At 35.3% G+C, this 16,847-nt stretch overlaps 1 protein-coding gene across 11 annotated transcripts in view; it reads left to right on the forward strand.

Annotated features, from left to right (window-relative positions):
• SORBS2 (sorbin and SH3 domain containing 2) overlaps nt 1-16,847 on the forward strand; it is a 209,857-nt gene that overhangs the window by 99,838 nt on the left and 93,172 nt on the right. For 5 of the 11 annotated variants that reach the window (XM_087874682.1, XM_087874683.1, XM_087874685.1 and 2 more), the window contains 3 exons: nt 2,006-2,055; nt 12,395-12,421; nt 16,202-16,326. In XM_087874682.1, coding sequence (XP_087730808.1) covers nt 2,046-2,055; nt 12,395-12,421; nt 16,202-16,326 — 162 coding nt within the window. In that variant the 5' untranslated portion in view covers nt 2,006-2,045. Of the gene's footprint in view, nt 1-2,005; nt 2,056-9,230; nt 9,340-9,492; nt 9,586-12,394; nt 12,422-16,201; nt 16,327-16,847 lie in introns of all 11 variants that reach the window. The other 6 variants (XM_087874688.1, XM_060686785.2, XM_060686786.2 and 3 more) reach the window with 3 other exon arrangements.

Below are 16,847 nucleotides of genomic sequence, written 5' to 3' on the forward strand. Positions count from 1 at the left end.
TTGTAACTAAATTAAATGAGCATTTCTCATTGAAATCTTTAGGCAAGGTAAACAAATACCTTGGTGTCCAAATTAATAAGACAAAAAGGGGATTCAAACTTACCCAGAGAGATAAGATCATAGAACTTTTAAATAAATGCAACTTAAACAATGCCAAACCTTGTGATACCCCTATGCAAACTGACTTTCTAAGAAATACTGATGAACCTTCTCCCGAGTTCAAGGACAACACATTTTATAGATCAATCATAGGTTCACTCCTTTATATATCTAATTGGACTAGACCAGATATCGCTTTACCACTCAATTTATTATCCAGGTATGTCAGCAAACCAACAATGTATCACTGGGAAGCTGTTAAAAGAATTTTAAGATATCTAAAAAGTACACTAGACTTTTGTTTAATGTTAGAACCTAATGATAATAAAGAACCAAAGCTTACGTGTTATGCAGATGCAGATTGGGCTGGAGACATCTCATGCAGAAAAAGTACATCTGGTTATGTATTTCTCTTAAATGACTGTCCAGTTTACTGGTACACTGGTAAACAAGAACTAGTGGCCACTTCAACGACAGAAGCGGAATATGTTTGTTTATCCAAAGCCGCAAATAACCTTGTATGGTTTAATGATTTAATTTCAGATGTCTGGAAAAAGCCTGCTTTGCCTTTTGTTATGCATGAAGACAATAAAGCAGCTATTGAAATATCTAGATCTGATGCCATTGGACAAAGGTCCAGACATATAGATATAAAATTTAAACATGTGAGACAATTATCTCAGGATGGATTTATTAAAGCAGTGCATTGCGACACTTCAGAACAATTAGCTGATATATTGACAAAGCCTTTACCTTCTAAGCAGCACAAATATTTAACCTCTAAGTTGTATGTTTTGTATTGTCCTGAATCTGAGTGTAACTGGTGTTGTATAACGAATCGGCATTTAGAGGGGGATTTGTCAGATGTAAATGCCTTATTCTCTAATGTGTAAATAGTGTACAAACAGGGTATCAGGGGTTAATTTATTCTTCACTTCTTAATGTATTCATAATTCACCACTCCCACATATAGCTCCACCCATTGTATATATAAGGAGCTACCTACACCCTTTCCTTTGCTTCTATCTGTGAATATTCAGTGAATATAGAATGCCTATTGTAAATAAAAGAATATATAGTTAAATCTTTAACTATTGCTAATCTTATTGAGTCTGATCCTGGAAATATTGCAACAGTCCAAATTGAATCTTTGTAAGAAAACGTAAAAAAGAGTGTAGCTGCCATCTTAAAATGGATGCATAGACAGACAAACATTATGTCTATCACCACAGCAATACTTGCTTTAAAAAGAATTTAAGTTTGTTTAGGGATGTGTATTTGGACATAGACAATCCTAAACAGATTTCTGAGTGTTATTTCCCTTCTCTAATAAGTGTGTTCAGATACAGCACAGAACTAATGGGGAAAATGGTATGGAATTAATCATCTGAAATTGTTCTCCAGCTTCCACCACTGTGCCCAAAGTCTTTTTTTTCCCCTTCATCATTTAGACTGTTCATTTCTTTCAAATTCTTTTTTGTGATTTGGGTGGCTTAATTTCTGTTCAAAAGTGGGGAACAATGCTGGTGTTGTGGTTTTTATGTAGCCAATAACCCCATCTCTCTGCAGCCTCCCTGCTGCTGATGCTTTTGATTTGAAAAAGCCCAAATGGGAGCAGTTCCCTCATGAAATTTTCTCTTTAAATTAAATTGAAGGGTGAGAAGTTAGGAAGACTAGAGACCACGAGGAGGAGATTGTACAAAGAAAGAACAGACACCTTCTAGCAGTCTTCAGCCACCCACTGCATCTAAAATAATTTCTTTTTGCTCCTCCTGAAAGAAATCATTTTTGAAACACATACAACCTCAATACCACTATTTTATTTTCTTCTCTGCTTACTCAAAAGATCTTTATCTCATGTTCTATTGCATTGTGATAATGAACAGATTGCCTTTATTTTCTCTAGGCAAGCTGAAGACTTCAGTAGCAAACCTCCCAGAATCACAATGAACACAGGTATGCATTTTCATGGTGCAAAAAATGACCATATTGTTTAATGCAAGTTACAGATGTTTTGAAGAACTTTTTGCTAATATTTTTTCTTTCTTATATGTGTGCATATGAAGTTCTGATGTATATTTCTCTAGACACACTGTTATGTACAAATATATGCATTTATACATGCATATGTAAATAAGCATCTGCATTTCATTTCAATATATTTTCAGATATTTAGTAAAATATATTGGGGCAAAGAACATATCCATGCACAGTGGCATAAATCAAGATAGGTTTTTTTCTTTAATGGCGAACCATTTACTTTTACAATGATTTAATTATTGCTTACTTATTTTGTTTAAATTCATCTACTGGAGTATTTTATATTTATAGATGTGAGTTAAATTATATATGCCTTACATTATTGCATTTTGGAAAATTATATTTAAAACCTCTTGAGCATCATGATGGTCTAGTGGTGAAGGTGTTTGCCTCCCATTTGGAAGGTTGAGAGCTCAATCCTAGGCATCAACAGATGTTTCTCTCTCAGGGCACAAAGACAAAATAGCTGCTGTGATCTCCATGTAGGCGTCAGGAAGGCTATCCGGCCCAGTAAATGTTCAGCTCCATTCCGTCACCCAGACTCTGAATAAAGGGATTACAGGGTCAAGAAAAGAAAAGAAAAATTAAAACCTGTCAGATAGCAATTTCTGTGATGGCTACTGATGACCACATACATTTTTTAAAAATTTATGTTTCATTTGCAGTTTTCCTTTCACACCATACATATTTTGTGGACAGTGTATTGACTGGGTCAATGTCCTTTTTAAGCAATGCTAACAATATAATTATTATTATACAATAATAATGCATAATCCTAATCTTCCAACTTCAACAATACCATTTTCTCTTTATAATTCTCTTATCATTTCCCCCCATTAATTCATTTATTCCTAAATAACATTTCTTTGCACCATGTATTTGTTATCCTCTACTGTCACTAATATTTAATATTTTTAAACTCATTATTCCACCATACTTTCAATATCCCAAATATCTAGAACTACTAATAAGGCCAAATATTAACAAAATTTAATCAATCCCGGGATTATATCTTAAAATCTCCACAAATTCTAATCCTTAAAAGTTTAAATTCACAATATATTTTAACACACTGTTAATATTAATAATACAATTAGATTACCTAATCCTAAACTTCCACCTTCTAACCTTAGTTTATTTTTAATTATAATAAATTCTATTATCTGTTAGTATATATGCTACTATTTTCCCAATTTGTATTTTTTACTTTTTCATTTTATTAATATATTTTATCACTATCCATCACCTCTTAACCCTTTTTGAAGTACCATAATTTGTTGACTTTTTAATCACCCTTTTATTTCTCTCTCTTGGAATTTTATAACTTTTTTTGATATTTTTATACCCACTGAGTATTCCCTTCAGGTTGCCCTTTGTCTCTTTCTGCTGTACCATTTGGGCACCCATCCATAAATCTTCCTCTTTTTTTCTTTTTCTTTTTTGAAGAAACTTTTCTTTTTTTTCCTCTGTTTTATTATAAACTTTTAAGGAATTATCTGTTTGATTCCTACTTATCAATCCTTTCTCTTCATTATCTTTGTCTTCTTGCATCTCATTTTGATTTTTCTCTTCCACTGCTTCTTCTAATTTCTCATCTATTTTCTGAATATCATGTTCATCTTTTTCCCCCAGTTGTTGAGCGGCTTCTACTCTAATTTCTTTATTTTTAGACAATCGCCTTGTCTCCTTATTGTTCTTGATTGTTTAAAGCATGCTTTTGAGCATCAAAATTATTTCTTTATATCCCCTGGTAATCCATTGTGTAACAATTTGATAAAAATTACTCAATATACCTCTATGGTTCCAACATCTCAATATTTAAAAGCTCCAACAGAGCCTGTTATTAATAAGATTTAGTCAATCCCATAGTTAAACCTCCAAATCCCCTAAATTTATAATCTTTAAAGTTCTTTAGTATTTTATAGCCTTTTGATTTTCCAGTTATTTGTCTTCCCAATTGTCCAAATTTTAAAGTTTTATTTTTCTTCTTTTCTCTTTTCTTCTATCACCTTTCTTCTTTGGCCTCGTAGAGTGTTCTATCAAATAGCAATAATAATCCAAATCCAAATTAATCTACTAGGTTTCCTCCAATCTTTCAAATCCACAATCCAATAACCAGTTTCAATAGAGTTTAGTTATTTGCAATTTAAATTTGCAATTTAGTTCATCTTAAAAATCTTCAAAAAAGAAAAGAAACTCACTAAGTATTTCAAAATATCCAATCGTCTTCTAAAAGAATCAAGGTCAAGCCGTCTTCCAGGTGTTGTTTACTTTCTACTGTTATGTGTATTAGACATTCCTTACTTTCATTAAAAGTTCTCATACTGTAGTGCTTCTCTTCTTCCAGTAGATGGCTCTCCTGCTCCAAATTCCAACATTAAACAGTATGTCAACAACAGCTGATTATCCAATAAGTCCAGGGGGTTTAAAGATACAAATAAGAAAGACATTTTCTCCCAAAAATCACCTTTCAGATTGTTTAAGCTTTTTTCCAGGCTTTCTATATTTTAAAGCTTCCTTTGGGCATTTCTTTCGCCTCTTAATTTTCGGTCTTTAGTCTTCTCCGTGTGTTTAATCGCCGCTTCTTTAACACTTGGAGATTATTTTTTGAAATTCTTGTACTTAAGTCTTTAGAGTAGGAGTTGGAAGTTATCTCACCCAGCTTCAATGCTCTGTCCAGGACCACTCCAGCAGAAATCTTATAGTCCCGGTTGTCCCAGCTTGTAACTAGCCAAAAATGGCCATTGTCCCTGCTGCCAATCAAGAGAGCTTGCTTTGGACCTAATGAGGAAATTGTGAGTTCGCCATGGTCCACGAAGCGCCTCTCCTTTTTTCGCCGCCCCTACAAGGCAGCTTTGACCCCATAGATTCTCCCCACAGCAGTTGCCGGCTGGATTTTGTGGGGCTTGGTGGAGCCCGCTATTTTTCAAGCCATTCTTGCCACCACGTCAACCAGAAGTCCACATACATCCTTTTTTTATACCCATGTACCTTTATTCTGGATAGTATAAATTCTGCAACTTAAGTGAATAATAATGCAGTACAAACAATATCAAACATAATTTAATAATCTAATGCAATGTTTCTCAATCTTGGTAGCTTGAAGATGCGTGGAGTTCAACTCCCAGAACCCAGCAAGGTTGGCTGAGGAATTCTGGGAGTTGAAGTCCACATATCTTCAAGCTGCCAAGGCTGAGAAACATTGTTTTAATCTAATCATAAAACCAGCAAAGAGAATAAATGGTCAGTTTCTTGCCTCTCTAAAGAACTCTTTCAAGAATCTGATCTCTATCAGCTGCCAGAAGTAAATTTTGACGGGACTATATAGATCACTGCAGAGAATAGATCCAAATATCCTGGCCATAACCCCCTCCCACAAAGCATAGCTCTTTTTGCTCTCCTCTCTATCACAGTCAGTAAGGAGAAGTGGAAAGAAAATAATAAATTTGTAACCAAGTCAGGGGTGGGTTCTACTTATCTTTACTACCGGTTCGCAACAGGGTAACATGTGCGCCAAGCTTCTGCGTATGCGCAGATCGCCTATGATGACATCGGTGGGCGGAGCCTCCTGCCAGTTTTACTACCGGTTCTTACCAAGCACATCTAAATTATATTAAAGTAAACAAACTATCTTTACATTCACCAAGGCATGTCACAACTTTTGAGCACCCCTGATGTTTGGAAATTGAAAGCTGAAAAATTTGACACACCCAGTCCAATAACATTCAGGTGGTTTGATTTCAGTGCCATTATCATTAAACATTGACCTAGCATCTAACATCTTTTCAGCATATGCCAACCTTTATTTGAGCTGTTGCTCCAGTTACGAAGCACCTGAGCAAGCCTGTTACTGTTCATTTAAGGCAGAATGAAACACTCACTTTTCCTATTGCCCAGGATAAAATGTGTACAGTGGGTAATATACAATGTTATGATCAAAGCAAGATTCATGCACAGCTGTATATCCAGATTTATCAAGTAGGTGAATCATATTCATTTTTTATGGATAGATACTTTTTTGAATCATTGTATTTTACAAACACTATAGGCATATCAATAATTTGATTCTAAAATAGTTATTTTATATAAAATAATTATCAACTATTTATGCATACTCAAGGAATATCCCAAAAAGGCTTAATGTAAATTATTCAATTGCAGATCTGAATTCCTCAACCAATTAGCAAAAATTTGAGAATTCAGCCTCCTTTCTCTGGATTCCAGAACAAAAATATTTTATTCATTAAAAAACTGTACATAATTGCTTCTTCCATTCCATAGTAGAACAAACCACTCTTAGAGATTTTAAAAGCTGATTTTAAAAATCCCTAGAATGCTACTTGCACAGCAGAGATAACACACATCCACAATCTATAAATAAACATTCTCTCACCAGACATAGAAAGAATTCTTGTCTTTAACTTTAATGAGATTAAACAGTTTAAATCCAAGTGCATTAATTTAAAGTGGATTTAAGTGGCTGGGTAGACCAAGCTTTCCACTTATCCAAATTCCTTCTAAGAACATAACATTTCAAATAATTTGGGCAGACTGTGTATATGCAACCCTTTTTCTCACATAGATAATGAATGGCCCAAAGTTAATTTGCTTAAATGGATTTTTAGTGTCCCTCCATAAATTTTAGGCACGAATGTACAAGCATAATATTGTGATAAATGCATCTCAGTTAAAAATGATTTAATAACCCAACTGCTTTATAATAAATGAAAGACATAAATACAAACCTGGTTAAAAACAATTACAGTCCTTGGAGAGTGCAAAAATATATGAGGTTTAACTTTGTTAATATTAAATCAACATCATGCAGAATTGTTACCATTTATCGTCTATGCTCTCAAAACACATCAAAATAAGCTACATGTTATATGCAATGCTGAATAAACAGTTTGTTTTGAGAACAGTTCCTAAGCTTAGGATAGCATGTCCTAGACACTCAGAATTATTATTTCCAATACCTGCTATTTTATTCTTTCCTGGGATGGATAATCAGAATCTTCTAGGCTTTCTTTGATTTTGAATGTTTGCATGCCATCATATAAACAATTTAATCAACCAAACTGGATTTCTTTTAAATGCAGTAGCCATGCCCCATGCAATTATCTTCTCCGTATGCACTATTAATGGCTGAGTAATCCAGCTGTTGGTTTTACCATGAAGTATATGGGAAGCACAAGTTCCAAATCACAGAGTATTTGTAATATATTTCTAATCATTGCAAATTAAATTCAGAATTTGTCCTTGTAATAAAATCACCAAGCATACAAAATATAAGTCCACCTGTGGTTAGATGTCCTGGTTCACTCTTTGTGTTTCTACAAAAAAAGGACTATGCATGCAAAAGACCCTAGATCAAAATGTCAAATGGGTTTGAATGCCTATACTACATACCGGTATAATAGCAATAACAATAGTATTTAGACTTATATACCGCTCCACAGTCCTTTACTGCCCTCTCTAAGAAAGTTTTCTAACTCTACCATTTCTAGAATTATATTCTTCCCTAGTGGGCTAAGCCAACACAGAGGGAAGGACACTGCCAATCCTGATTTTACAACTCACAAAGTTCCTTGCAATAAATGAAACATTCCTGCATTTCAGGCACATGGGATGAGTTTCCTGTTTATTTTTGTTCACCTAAAGCAAAGCAAATATACACAAGAATTGACAGAATTAAAAAAATGAAATTAACTTGGAAGGGAAGAAAAGGATCTTATTAGAGCAGTGATCTAGATTTGTTGGACTACTCTGGCAGGTGAATTGTAATTGTTGTACAATTATAGCTTTCTTGTACAAATGCAGCCTTCAGGTACATGCCTGAAGGACACCAGAATAAGTCATACAATATCATATTGGGCAATATGCCCTAAATTCCAAGTTGACTGAGGATAATAATGTAGCTAGGATTGGTCTGTTGCTTTGATTTACTTTCCTCACTGGACTCTTCCTCGCCCCTTTTCTTTTATATTAAGTCATAAAATTTTATTCAAGATGTGTTGGCATGTTCTTTGCTAGTGTTACCTGATCATTCTTAGTTTGAAGGTTTCTATTATTTTCAACTCATCTTTAGGTCTTTTAAAACTTATGCCAGCATCTAAATAAACAGCAGGCAGATTGACAACTATGCTTTTGTATGCCTGTTTAAACTGATCAACTGCTTAATTTTTTGGGATGGGTGGGTGGGGGAAATAATAGTTCCCAAAAGGGGGAGGGGGAGGGGAGTTAAGTTCAAGATTTAAAGTCAGTTTGTAAATGCAAAATCTCCAAGATTAAAAAAATCTTTCCATGCATAAATCCTCCAGTAAATTTTGACTGGGAAAATTCTTTCCCACAGTTTCTCCAATTACAGCCAGCACTTTCTGCCACATTTGTTTCTGTTAAGTAGTTCATAATCCCTGGTGAGAAATTTCATTGCACTTTCTGAAGAAGAACTAAAGGGGCATTTGCTCACATCCAAATTCTAGCATTATCACATCCCCCATAAAGTACTGTAAATTAGGAATAGTTACAGCCCTTCAGAATTTGCAGCAGCCCAGAGTCATAACTGTTTCTCGCAATTTAGGCAAAGGTTGTAGTGTTTCTAAAATAAGCTGTGTTTTTCTTAAAATGAGAAAACCTAAACTTGTTTCCAAAAATCCAGGGGGGGGGATTAAAAAAGCAGCTGTACCCATTTTCACCTTGTCCCTTGTAATTCTTCTATGTATAAATACCAAGTATGCCCCCTCCCAACCACCAAAAGGGAAATTAATGTTAAATGGCTTCTTTTTTCTTTCTGATGGAACAGGAAGATTGTTAGATGAAGGCAAAATATTACTTGTCCATGTATTTCTGCCTTCAGTAAATAGTTCAGATTATCATTTTAATAATCTGAATCAATATTATACTTACTTGGTTTTTTTTATTTGTAAAATTTATTAGCCACCTAGCCTGTCACACAATAACTCTGGGCAATTAATAAGATATTCAGTGATGGCCACATACTACTTTCTAGTTCTGAGTTATGATTAGTTTCTTATTTTGATGTGTTATTTTTAATCCTGCATTTTAGTCTTTTTATTTTTGTGGTGAGTTAGGTACACCCAAGTGATTTTTCAAATACTGGAAAGCACATGCTAAATCTCTTTGGCTGGTGTATTCTTTGGAATGGCAGTATTAATTAACAACAGCTTCCTCAACCTTTTGGTACGTATGTACAAGTATCTAGGGATCAACCACAAATTCTAACTGCATGGATTTATGTCCACATTTACATATCTCAGTAATCCTCACTTTGTACATTGCATGTGCTTGCGTTCTACGTCGTGGGCTTGTGCCTGTGTCCTTTTCTGCTTTCAGATAGTGGTGGGTGTGCTCGCAAACGTGCTGCCATGTCTGTCAAATTAACAGCGGTGAAGAGAGTTCAAAGTTCTCCAAACCTTTTGACCGCAGGTATAGCTGTTAACCATGGAATGCCACACTTCAGTATCATTGTGTTGTCTTTTATACAGTTGTGTGTTAGAACTGAATATTGAAAATGGTAATCACAGATCCTCACAATTATTATTGTGATGAGCCTGTCATTTAATCATTGTTTAGTGTGTTTGTTCTAATTATTAATACTAAGCAGTCTGATATATATATTTTAGACTTAGCACCTACTAGCATATATAATGACAAAGAATTGTGACATTTGTATTGCAAATATATGAAACTTCAGGCTATCACTGGTATAGGAAATACAGAATAGAGATAAACCAGAAGCACAGATGTTTTAATGTAGTCCTAAACATAGTACTAGAGCTTGTATACATTCCAAGTATTTATACGAAATATTAGTCTTTGAGCACATGAGAATATGCACCATCCACACATCTAAACAATGAAAAGAAATTCTGGATTGACCTACTTTACTCAAAGGTAGACTGTTATTTCAGAAAATAAATGTTAGCCAGAAATAAAAGCAAGCACAAATGTCCAGAATAAATGTGACATTTGATTATATTTAAATGAAAATTAGATGTAATTAATACAAATAGTCTTTGTTCAGCAACCACAACTGGACTGGCAACTCAGTTGTTAAGCAAAGCAGTCACTAAGTGAAACTGCTACTGTGTTTACTCTCTTCCTTTAGCTTTCCTTTGCTTTACAGACCTTTGAAAATCATAAATGCAGGGATTGGTTGCAAAGTTAATTTTTTATCACAGTCACAACTGCAAATGGTCACTAATCAAGGCAGTCATTAAATAAGGACTACATCTATTAAACAAAATGAACTGAATTCAGTTATTATCAATTATTCCATTATAGATAATGATTCTTTATATTATTAAACATTCAATTCTACTACAACTTTGGTAAGGGCTGTGAACTGCACATATGCTATTTTGATGGCTCGTGTGAGGTACTAAGGCCATAGGTTGAACATCTGTAATGTAGAGGCTTCCTTGAATCTTCAACAGAAGCAGTTCAGCAATGATACTTACTAATCATGCTGAACCATTGATTGAACTGTAATTCTGCTTTGCCCCAAGCAATTTTAAGGAATTATGCTAGCAGAGTCTCTAATTAGACTTCTGTGAGGATCTCCCACTCAGGCAAAAAGAGAAACCCATGCCATTTACCCATGCCAGGATCCAGTATTGCCCATGACAATAGAAAAACAAGGGCATTGTAATATTTTAATAAACAAACTGGTTTAAGGTCAACTGTACCAAATTAGTAACATGCCCCCTCTCCAAATTTGTGTGCTGAAGTAAAATGCTGTCTTTATTTTTTTTCTACTTTATAATTTATCTTTGCTCAGGTAAAAAGCACACTGTTTGCAATTCCTTATTGAAAAAGAGTAGAAGATAATAGGGCAAAACTAGGAAGTAGCTTTCAGGCTTCAACAATTTCACCTAGCTGAAAACAGTGTAACATTTGTCATTTTCTCAGTGCCCTTTAGAACATTGGATTGAAAGGTTTTTCCTCTGGCTGATAGAAATCATAAACTAGATTTCAGATATTAACAGCTTTTAGCAATTAAATCCAACCCTTAGCCAAATGTTGTCACAAAACTGTCAACATTTAAAAATGAAAAATGAAAAAAATGTGAGAGCAAAATGGCAAAAGCCATATGTGGAGTCATTTTGTTACAAACATTCAGAAACAATCCTGAGTTAAATGCTTTTTTAAAAAAATAAATGCATTTGATAGTAGCCCAGAGAATTTAATCAGATGAATTATATGAGATGAATCATATTAGAAGATTAATTGTAATTCTGAGTATAATTGAATAGGGCCACAAGTATTGAGTTACTGTTCTTGTAGTGTCTTAAACTGTGCATAGGCACCAGAAGGGAAGAGTAATTCCAATAAATCAGTGTGTGCTAAAGACATTATAGCATTGAGAAAACACAATGCTTTTAGTACATAAGCCTTATTGTTCAGCTGCTTTAGAGGGGTTAATTTCCACAGCTATTGTGGCTTTTTTTAATTTGATTACTAAATTATCTGTCAAATGTTTTAAATACATCTTTTGAATAATCATGCTGTTAATTTTTAAATTAAAATAAAATGATTTATACAGAGAAAGATATTACAGATTAAGTGTGATCTTGCCAAAATACTGTCAATGAAAATGGAAAGAGCTTCTAGCTCAGCGTTTCTCAACCTCAGCAACTTTTTCAGCATTTCTCGAACTCAGCAACTTTAAGATGTATAGACTTCAACTCCCAGAATTCTCTGGCTGATAAGTTGCTGAGGTTTGATAAACATTGTTCTGGATCATTTATTCTTTTGTTTTTCATGAGTGTCCCTCAAAACATTGCTGGATCTCATGTACTTTTTTTTTTTTTTTGTAGTTTGGATTTTGAAATAGAAGTATAATAAATATTAGTGTTTAAAATATCGTAGGAGTAATGGGTAATTTTTTAGACAGACATCAATATTATTACTCCTGCCACAATGGAGGTAGTTAAACCTTGGTTGATGGCTCAGTTTTGTATGTGAACTGACAAGTGGATTAGGATATATATGAACCAAGTTTGGACCAAGCAAAAATAAAAATCATCAAAAGAAGTTATATTGTACTGGTTATTTTCATGTACAACTCACTGAGTTCAGCGAACATTGTTCCCAAAATAGATATTTCAAATTATAATATTTTTTAAAGTGTACGTTTGGTAAGTAAACTTCCCTGAATTTCAGAGACTAAAACAAGTTGTAAGAATCCTAATCAAACTTCCCATATATTAACTTTAGTATTTACTCTTTCTAGGACTTGATTCCCATTCACCAGACTCAGGTAATTTTTTAAAAATAAATTAACGAAAATATTGCATGTGTTTGTATAGGCATCCATAGCAAAATGTCTGTCATGGCATTTCATTGACGTGCCATGACTAACATACTTCTGCTAGGATAGTACAGAAGGCCAGGATTTGTGTTGACACAATGCACAAGTTTTCATTTTTGTATCATTACAAAATTTGTACTGTATGTTGTATATATATATGGAATAAGCAAGGCATACTTTTAATCTAATGCTGTTTTCCTATAAATCTTACTAAAGTTGAGAATGAATTTACCATGGACAAAAAAACCTTGGGAATGTGTAAGCATTCCATTTTATAGTACGAAAACTTTTCCTTCTAATACTGAGTGGCTTGTTTAGATCCAGTCAACTCATCAAGGAGGACTCTACATTTACACAGCACATTGATCCACAACATTTACTGACCACATTTTAGCTAATGTATCAGACCACAAAATTGGATTCATTGAGTAAATGAAGTTGGGTAAATTAATCCTGGACCAAAATGTCATGTGAATGTAGCCAGTAATTCCAACACAAAATAGCCGATACATTTTTGTTATTAGAAAACAGTATAAAGCAAAAAAGAATTGCATTGGTTTCGAAGGTGACTGTTTTATTTTTAGCAAAAACTCTCAAAAAATTTCTTATAATTGAAGATACAGACTTTTAAAATAAGCAACTTTAGGATTTTGCCTTTAGAAACTGCCATTGTCCTAGACTTATTTAGATATAAACTATATACGTCTGGTGCGCCAGTTGCGTCCCTACTTGGACCGAGATGCCCTACGCACAGTTACTCATGCGCTGGTCACCTCACGGATTGACTACTGCAACACTCTCTACATGGGGCTGCCCTTGAGGACCACTCGGAGGCTTCAGCTGGTGCAAAATGCAGCCGCGCGGGTTGTGATGGGAGAATCCCGATACTCCCATGTTACACCCCTCCTGCGCGGTTTGCATTGGCTACCGGTTGCCCTCCGGGTGAGATTCAAGGTGCTGGTGTTGACCTATAAAGCCCTATATGGCTTAGGACCAGGATATTTGGCGGACCACCTACAGCCAGCAACAACATCCCATCGCCCGGTTCGCGCCCATAGAGAGGGCTTACTCAGGGTGCCGTCGGCTAGACAGTCGCGGCTGGTGGCCCCCAGAAGTAGAGCCTTCTCGGTTGGGGCGCCCACCCTCTGGAATCAACTCCCCTTGGAGTTCCGACTAGCGCCCGACCTTCGCACCTTCCACCAGGAATTAAAAACCTGGCTTTTCAAATCCCTTGACCTGGTCTGATGATGGGGTTTTAAGGGTTTTAATGGGTTAATTTTAGATTTTAGTCTTTATTTTTATTGTGGCTTGTGTTTTATTGTTGTGAGCCGCCCTGAGTCCATTGTGAGATAGGGCAGCATATAAGCCGAATAAAATAAAATAAAATAAAATAAAATAAAATAAAATAAAATAAAATAAAATAAAATAAATAAATAAATAAATAAATAAATAAATAAATAAATAAATAACTATAGAACAGTAATAAATAAAAAACTCCACCAACCCTATATATATATATTTTATTTATTACTGTTCTTGCCCTCTAGAGGAAGCTGTGCATTTAATTTGGGTCTTCTGTACCGTTATCTTCTCCAAGTCAATAATGTAGCATTTTTCTGTATTCTTTATACTCACCACAAAGATAGATTTAAATGTAGCACTAGCCCTTAAACTTATATATCACTGCATAGTTCTTTACAGCCCTCTCTAAGTGATATATAGAGCCAGGATATTGCCCCCAACAAGCTGGGTCCTCATTTTGACCACAGAAGGATGGAAGGCTGAGTCAACCTTGAGCTGCTCACAATTGAACTCCTGGAGTGAGCAGTGAGAGCACTGCACCACAGCTCTTAAATTAGTAATGAAAGCTACCAAATAACTATTGCAAAAGATCCATTTATCTTGTTTGTCCTTCAGACAGTTACCAACCGAAAAGTAGACCCTTTAGTCATTGGGAACTGCCATCATACCAGACTAACTATGGCACACATTGCCCTATCTTCTTCTGAGTGGTGCTGCTATAACTAATGTTTAAGGCTATTCCTTCCTGATGAAGCCTTCTTCTAATCCCCAGTTCATGGTAGAGACCATCAGACTTCAGAGATTTCTGATCCAGTGTGAAATTGGTGTTTTCCATCTTGTGACCCAAGCCTGAGATACATACAAAGTGTGTGTGGCAGTTTGATGTCAACCATGATGATGACAAGAAGGGCTGGGAAACTTGCTTTTACAAGTTATGATTTTTTTTTCTGGTGGTATGCCTGCATTACCCCAAACCCCTTGCTTTTTTGGCAAGGCATTTTTTTTCCAACAGGGCAAGGACAGTGAGTTAACACTGAGCTACCATCACTAGAAGCAGTCTTCCAAACATCCTGCTCATCAACTCCACCCCACCCTGTGAATGATTTGAACCATCTGATTTATGGCAATGTAGAGTAATGTTTCTCAACCTTGGCAACTTTAAGAAGGGTGGACTTCTACTCCCAAAATTCCCTAGCCAGGCTCCAAGCCACCTGCCTTAAAGTTGCCAAGAAATACTGAAGTAGAGTGATAGGATGTCCAAGCTTCTATCACCCACCTCTCTGCATCAGGTGCTACAGGTACTCCATGCCAGGTGGGAGGCTGGCAATTTCCACTAAAACAGGAAAATAAAACCTTTCTGGTTTTACAGGGACTGCTCCCACCTTTAGCCCACTAGAAGGCTTTCATTGTATCACCATTGTAGATCAGCCATTTCAGGTGATTCATAGGATGGGTCATATCATTTGAAATGGAAAGCCCCAACCTACCTTAGATCAGGTCCTCCTAGATGATTAAATCCACTGATCTAGCCATTTGCCTTATTCCCATTCTCCATTAGAAAAGTGATTAATTTTTTGTTGGCAAGGACATTTAGCACGTTATCTTTTTTACACAGACCACTCTTAAGAGAAAGTCCATTCACTGGCACTGTTAATGAGGTTGAACAGTGATGAGCTATGAATTTAGGCTGGCATACTTTGAACGGACTCATAGCCTGAACAACAACCCATTAAGCCAGCTGTCTGAATGTGCCCAAAGTGTAGGAACATTCCATTTTCCACTTTAGAAATTTCTTCATAAAGGAGAAAAAAAATCAAATGGTTGTCATTTTCCCTGAACACTTCTAATTTCTTTATTTCAAAGCATATGATAGGTCTCTTGACATCTCTTTAACTGAGCCCTAATGATTTCCTCAATACCAAGTGATGGGATTTCAGGATTATAAATGGAACATGGATTTCCCACTTCCAGATAAAGGCTTTGTTCTTTGTCAAGTTATAAAATGAACTGGCAGAGATGCCACTGAGAAAGACTATTATGAAAAGTCAGAGTCAGGACATTCATGGGGGGGGGGGACGGACAAAGAAGGACAAATAATGATACATGTATCATTTTATATTTTATATTCATACTGTCATCTATGCCATTTTGTTTTATGGATGCTGCTTGACAAAACAGTCATTTGTCTCAGCTGAACAATGGTGGTGAACTCAACATCACCTCCTCATTGTTCTTCATAATAAAAGTCTGTCCTATGATGCTGATTCATATGTATTTATATCCTTTCATTTTTCACATTGGTGCCACCACTTCTATACAGAGAGATCTTTTTTTCCTTTAAAAAATTAGAACCGATTTCACTTGTTACATTATCAAAGGATTTCTGTATCAGAAATAAATTTATTTGGATTTCTTTCCACATAAAAGCTTGGAGATCATTTAACATTGGAAGTAGAGAGACACTGAATGGAGACACTAGCAGCTCCTCTCTTGCAGCGAAAGGCTTTCGAAGTGTCCGGCCAAACCTACAAGAAAAGAAATCACCAACTCAGGTAAACAGGGAGCTGTATACAGTGACACTTCCACTTTCAATGCTATGTTTTCAGAAAAAAGGGTTATTCATTCCTTAGGATGAATGTTTCCTGGATGCTATCCTAACCTATCTTATATTACTCAGGCTGTATGCATACATACATACATCTGACATACATTTACATCTTGGCTGTATGACAAAAATTATACTACTTATACACAGTTTGTTGTTATCTCCTACTCTAAATTTGCTTCCTGGAGTAAAGCATCCAGCTATGAAATGTCCTTTGAGTTAAAAATACTGGTATAGGCCTCTTTTTCTAAAAAAAAAAAAAAATCCTGCTTCATTTTATTTGACCTAATGTCTTCCATAGGCATTAAACAGCAAACTCACCATTCTTAGTCTTGAAAATGTGACACTTGTTCAGCAACCAGGTTAGGAGCAGCTATTTTACTGAAATAATGTATTCTTCAAAAAAAGAAACTGTTTCTAGGCCTAACAATTCCAGAGAAATTCTGTCTCTGTAATCTCCTGCTCAGA

This window comes from Pantherophis guttatus, chromosome 8 (assembly GCF_059756535.1).
Source record: "Pantherophis guttatus breed Tessera chromosome 8, ASM5975653v1, whole genome shotgun sequence".
Lineage (NCBI taxonomy): Eukaryota > Metazoa > Chordata > Lepidosauria > Squamata > Colubridae > Pantherophis > Pantherophis guttatus.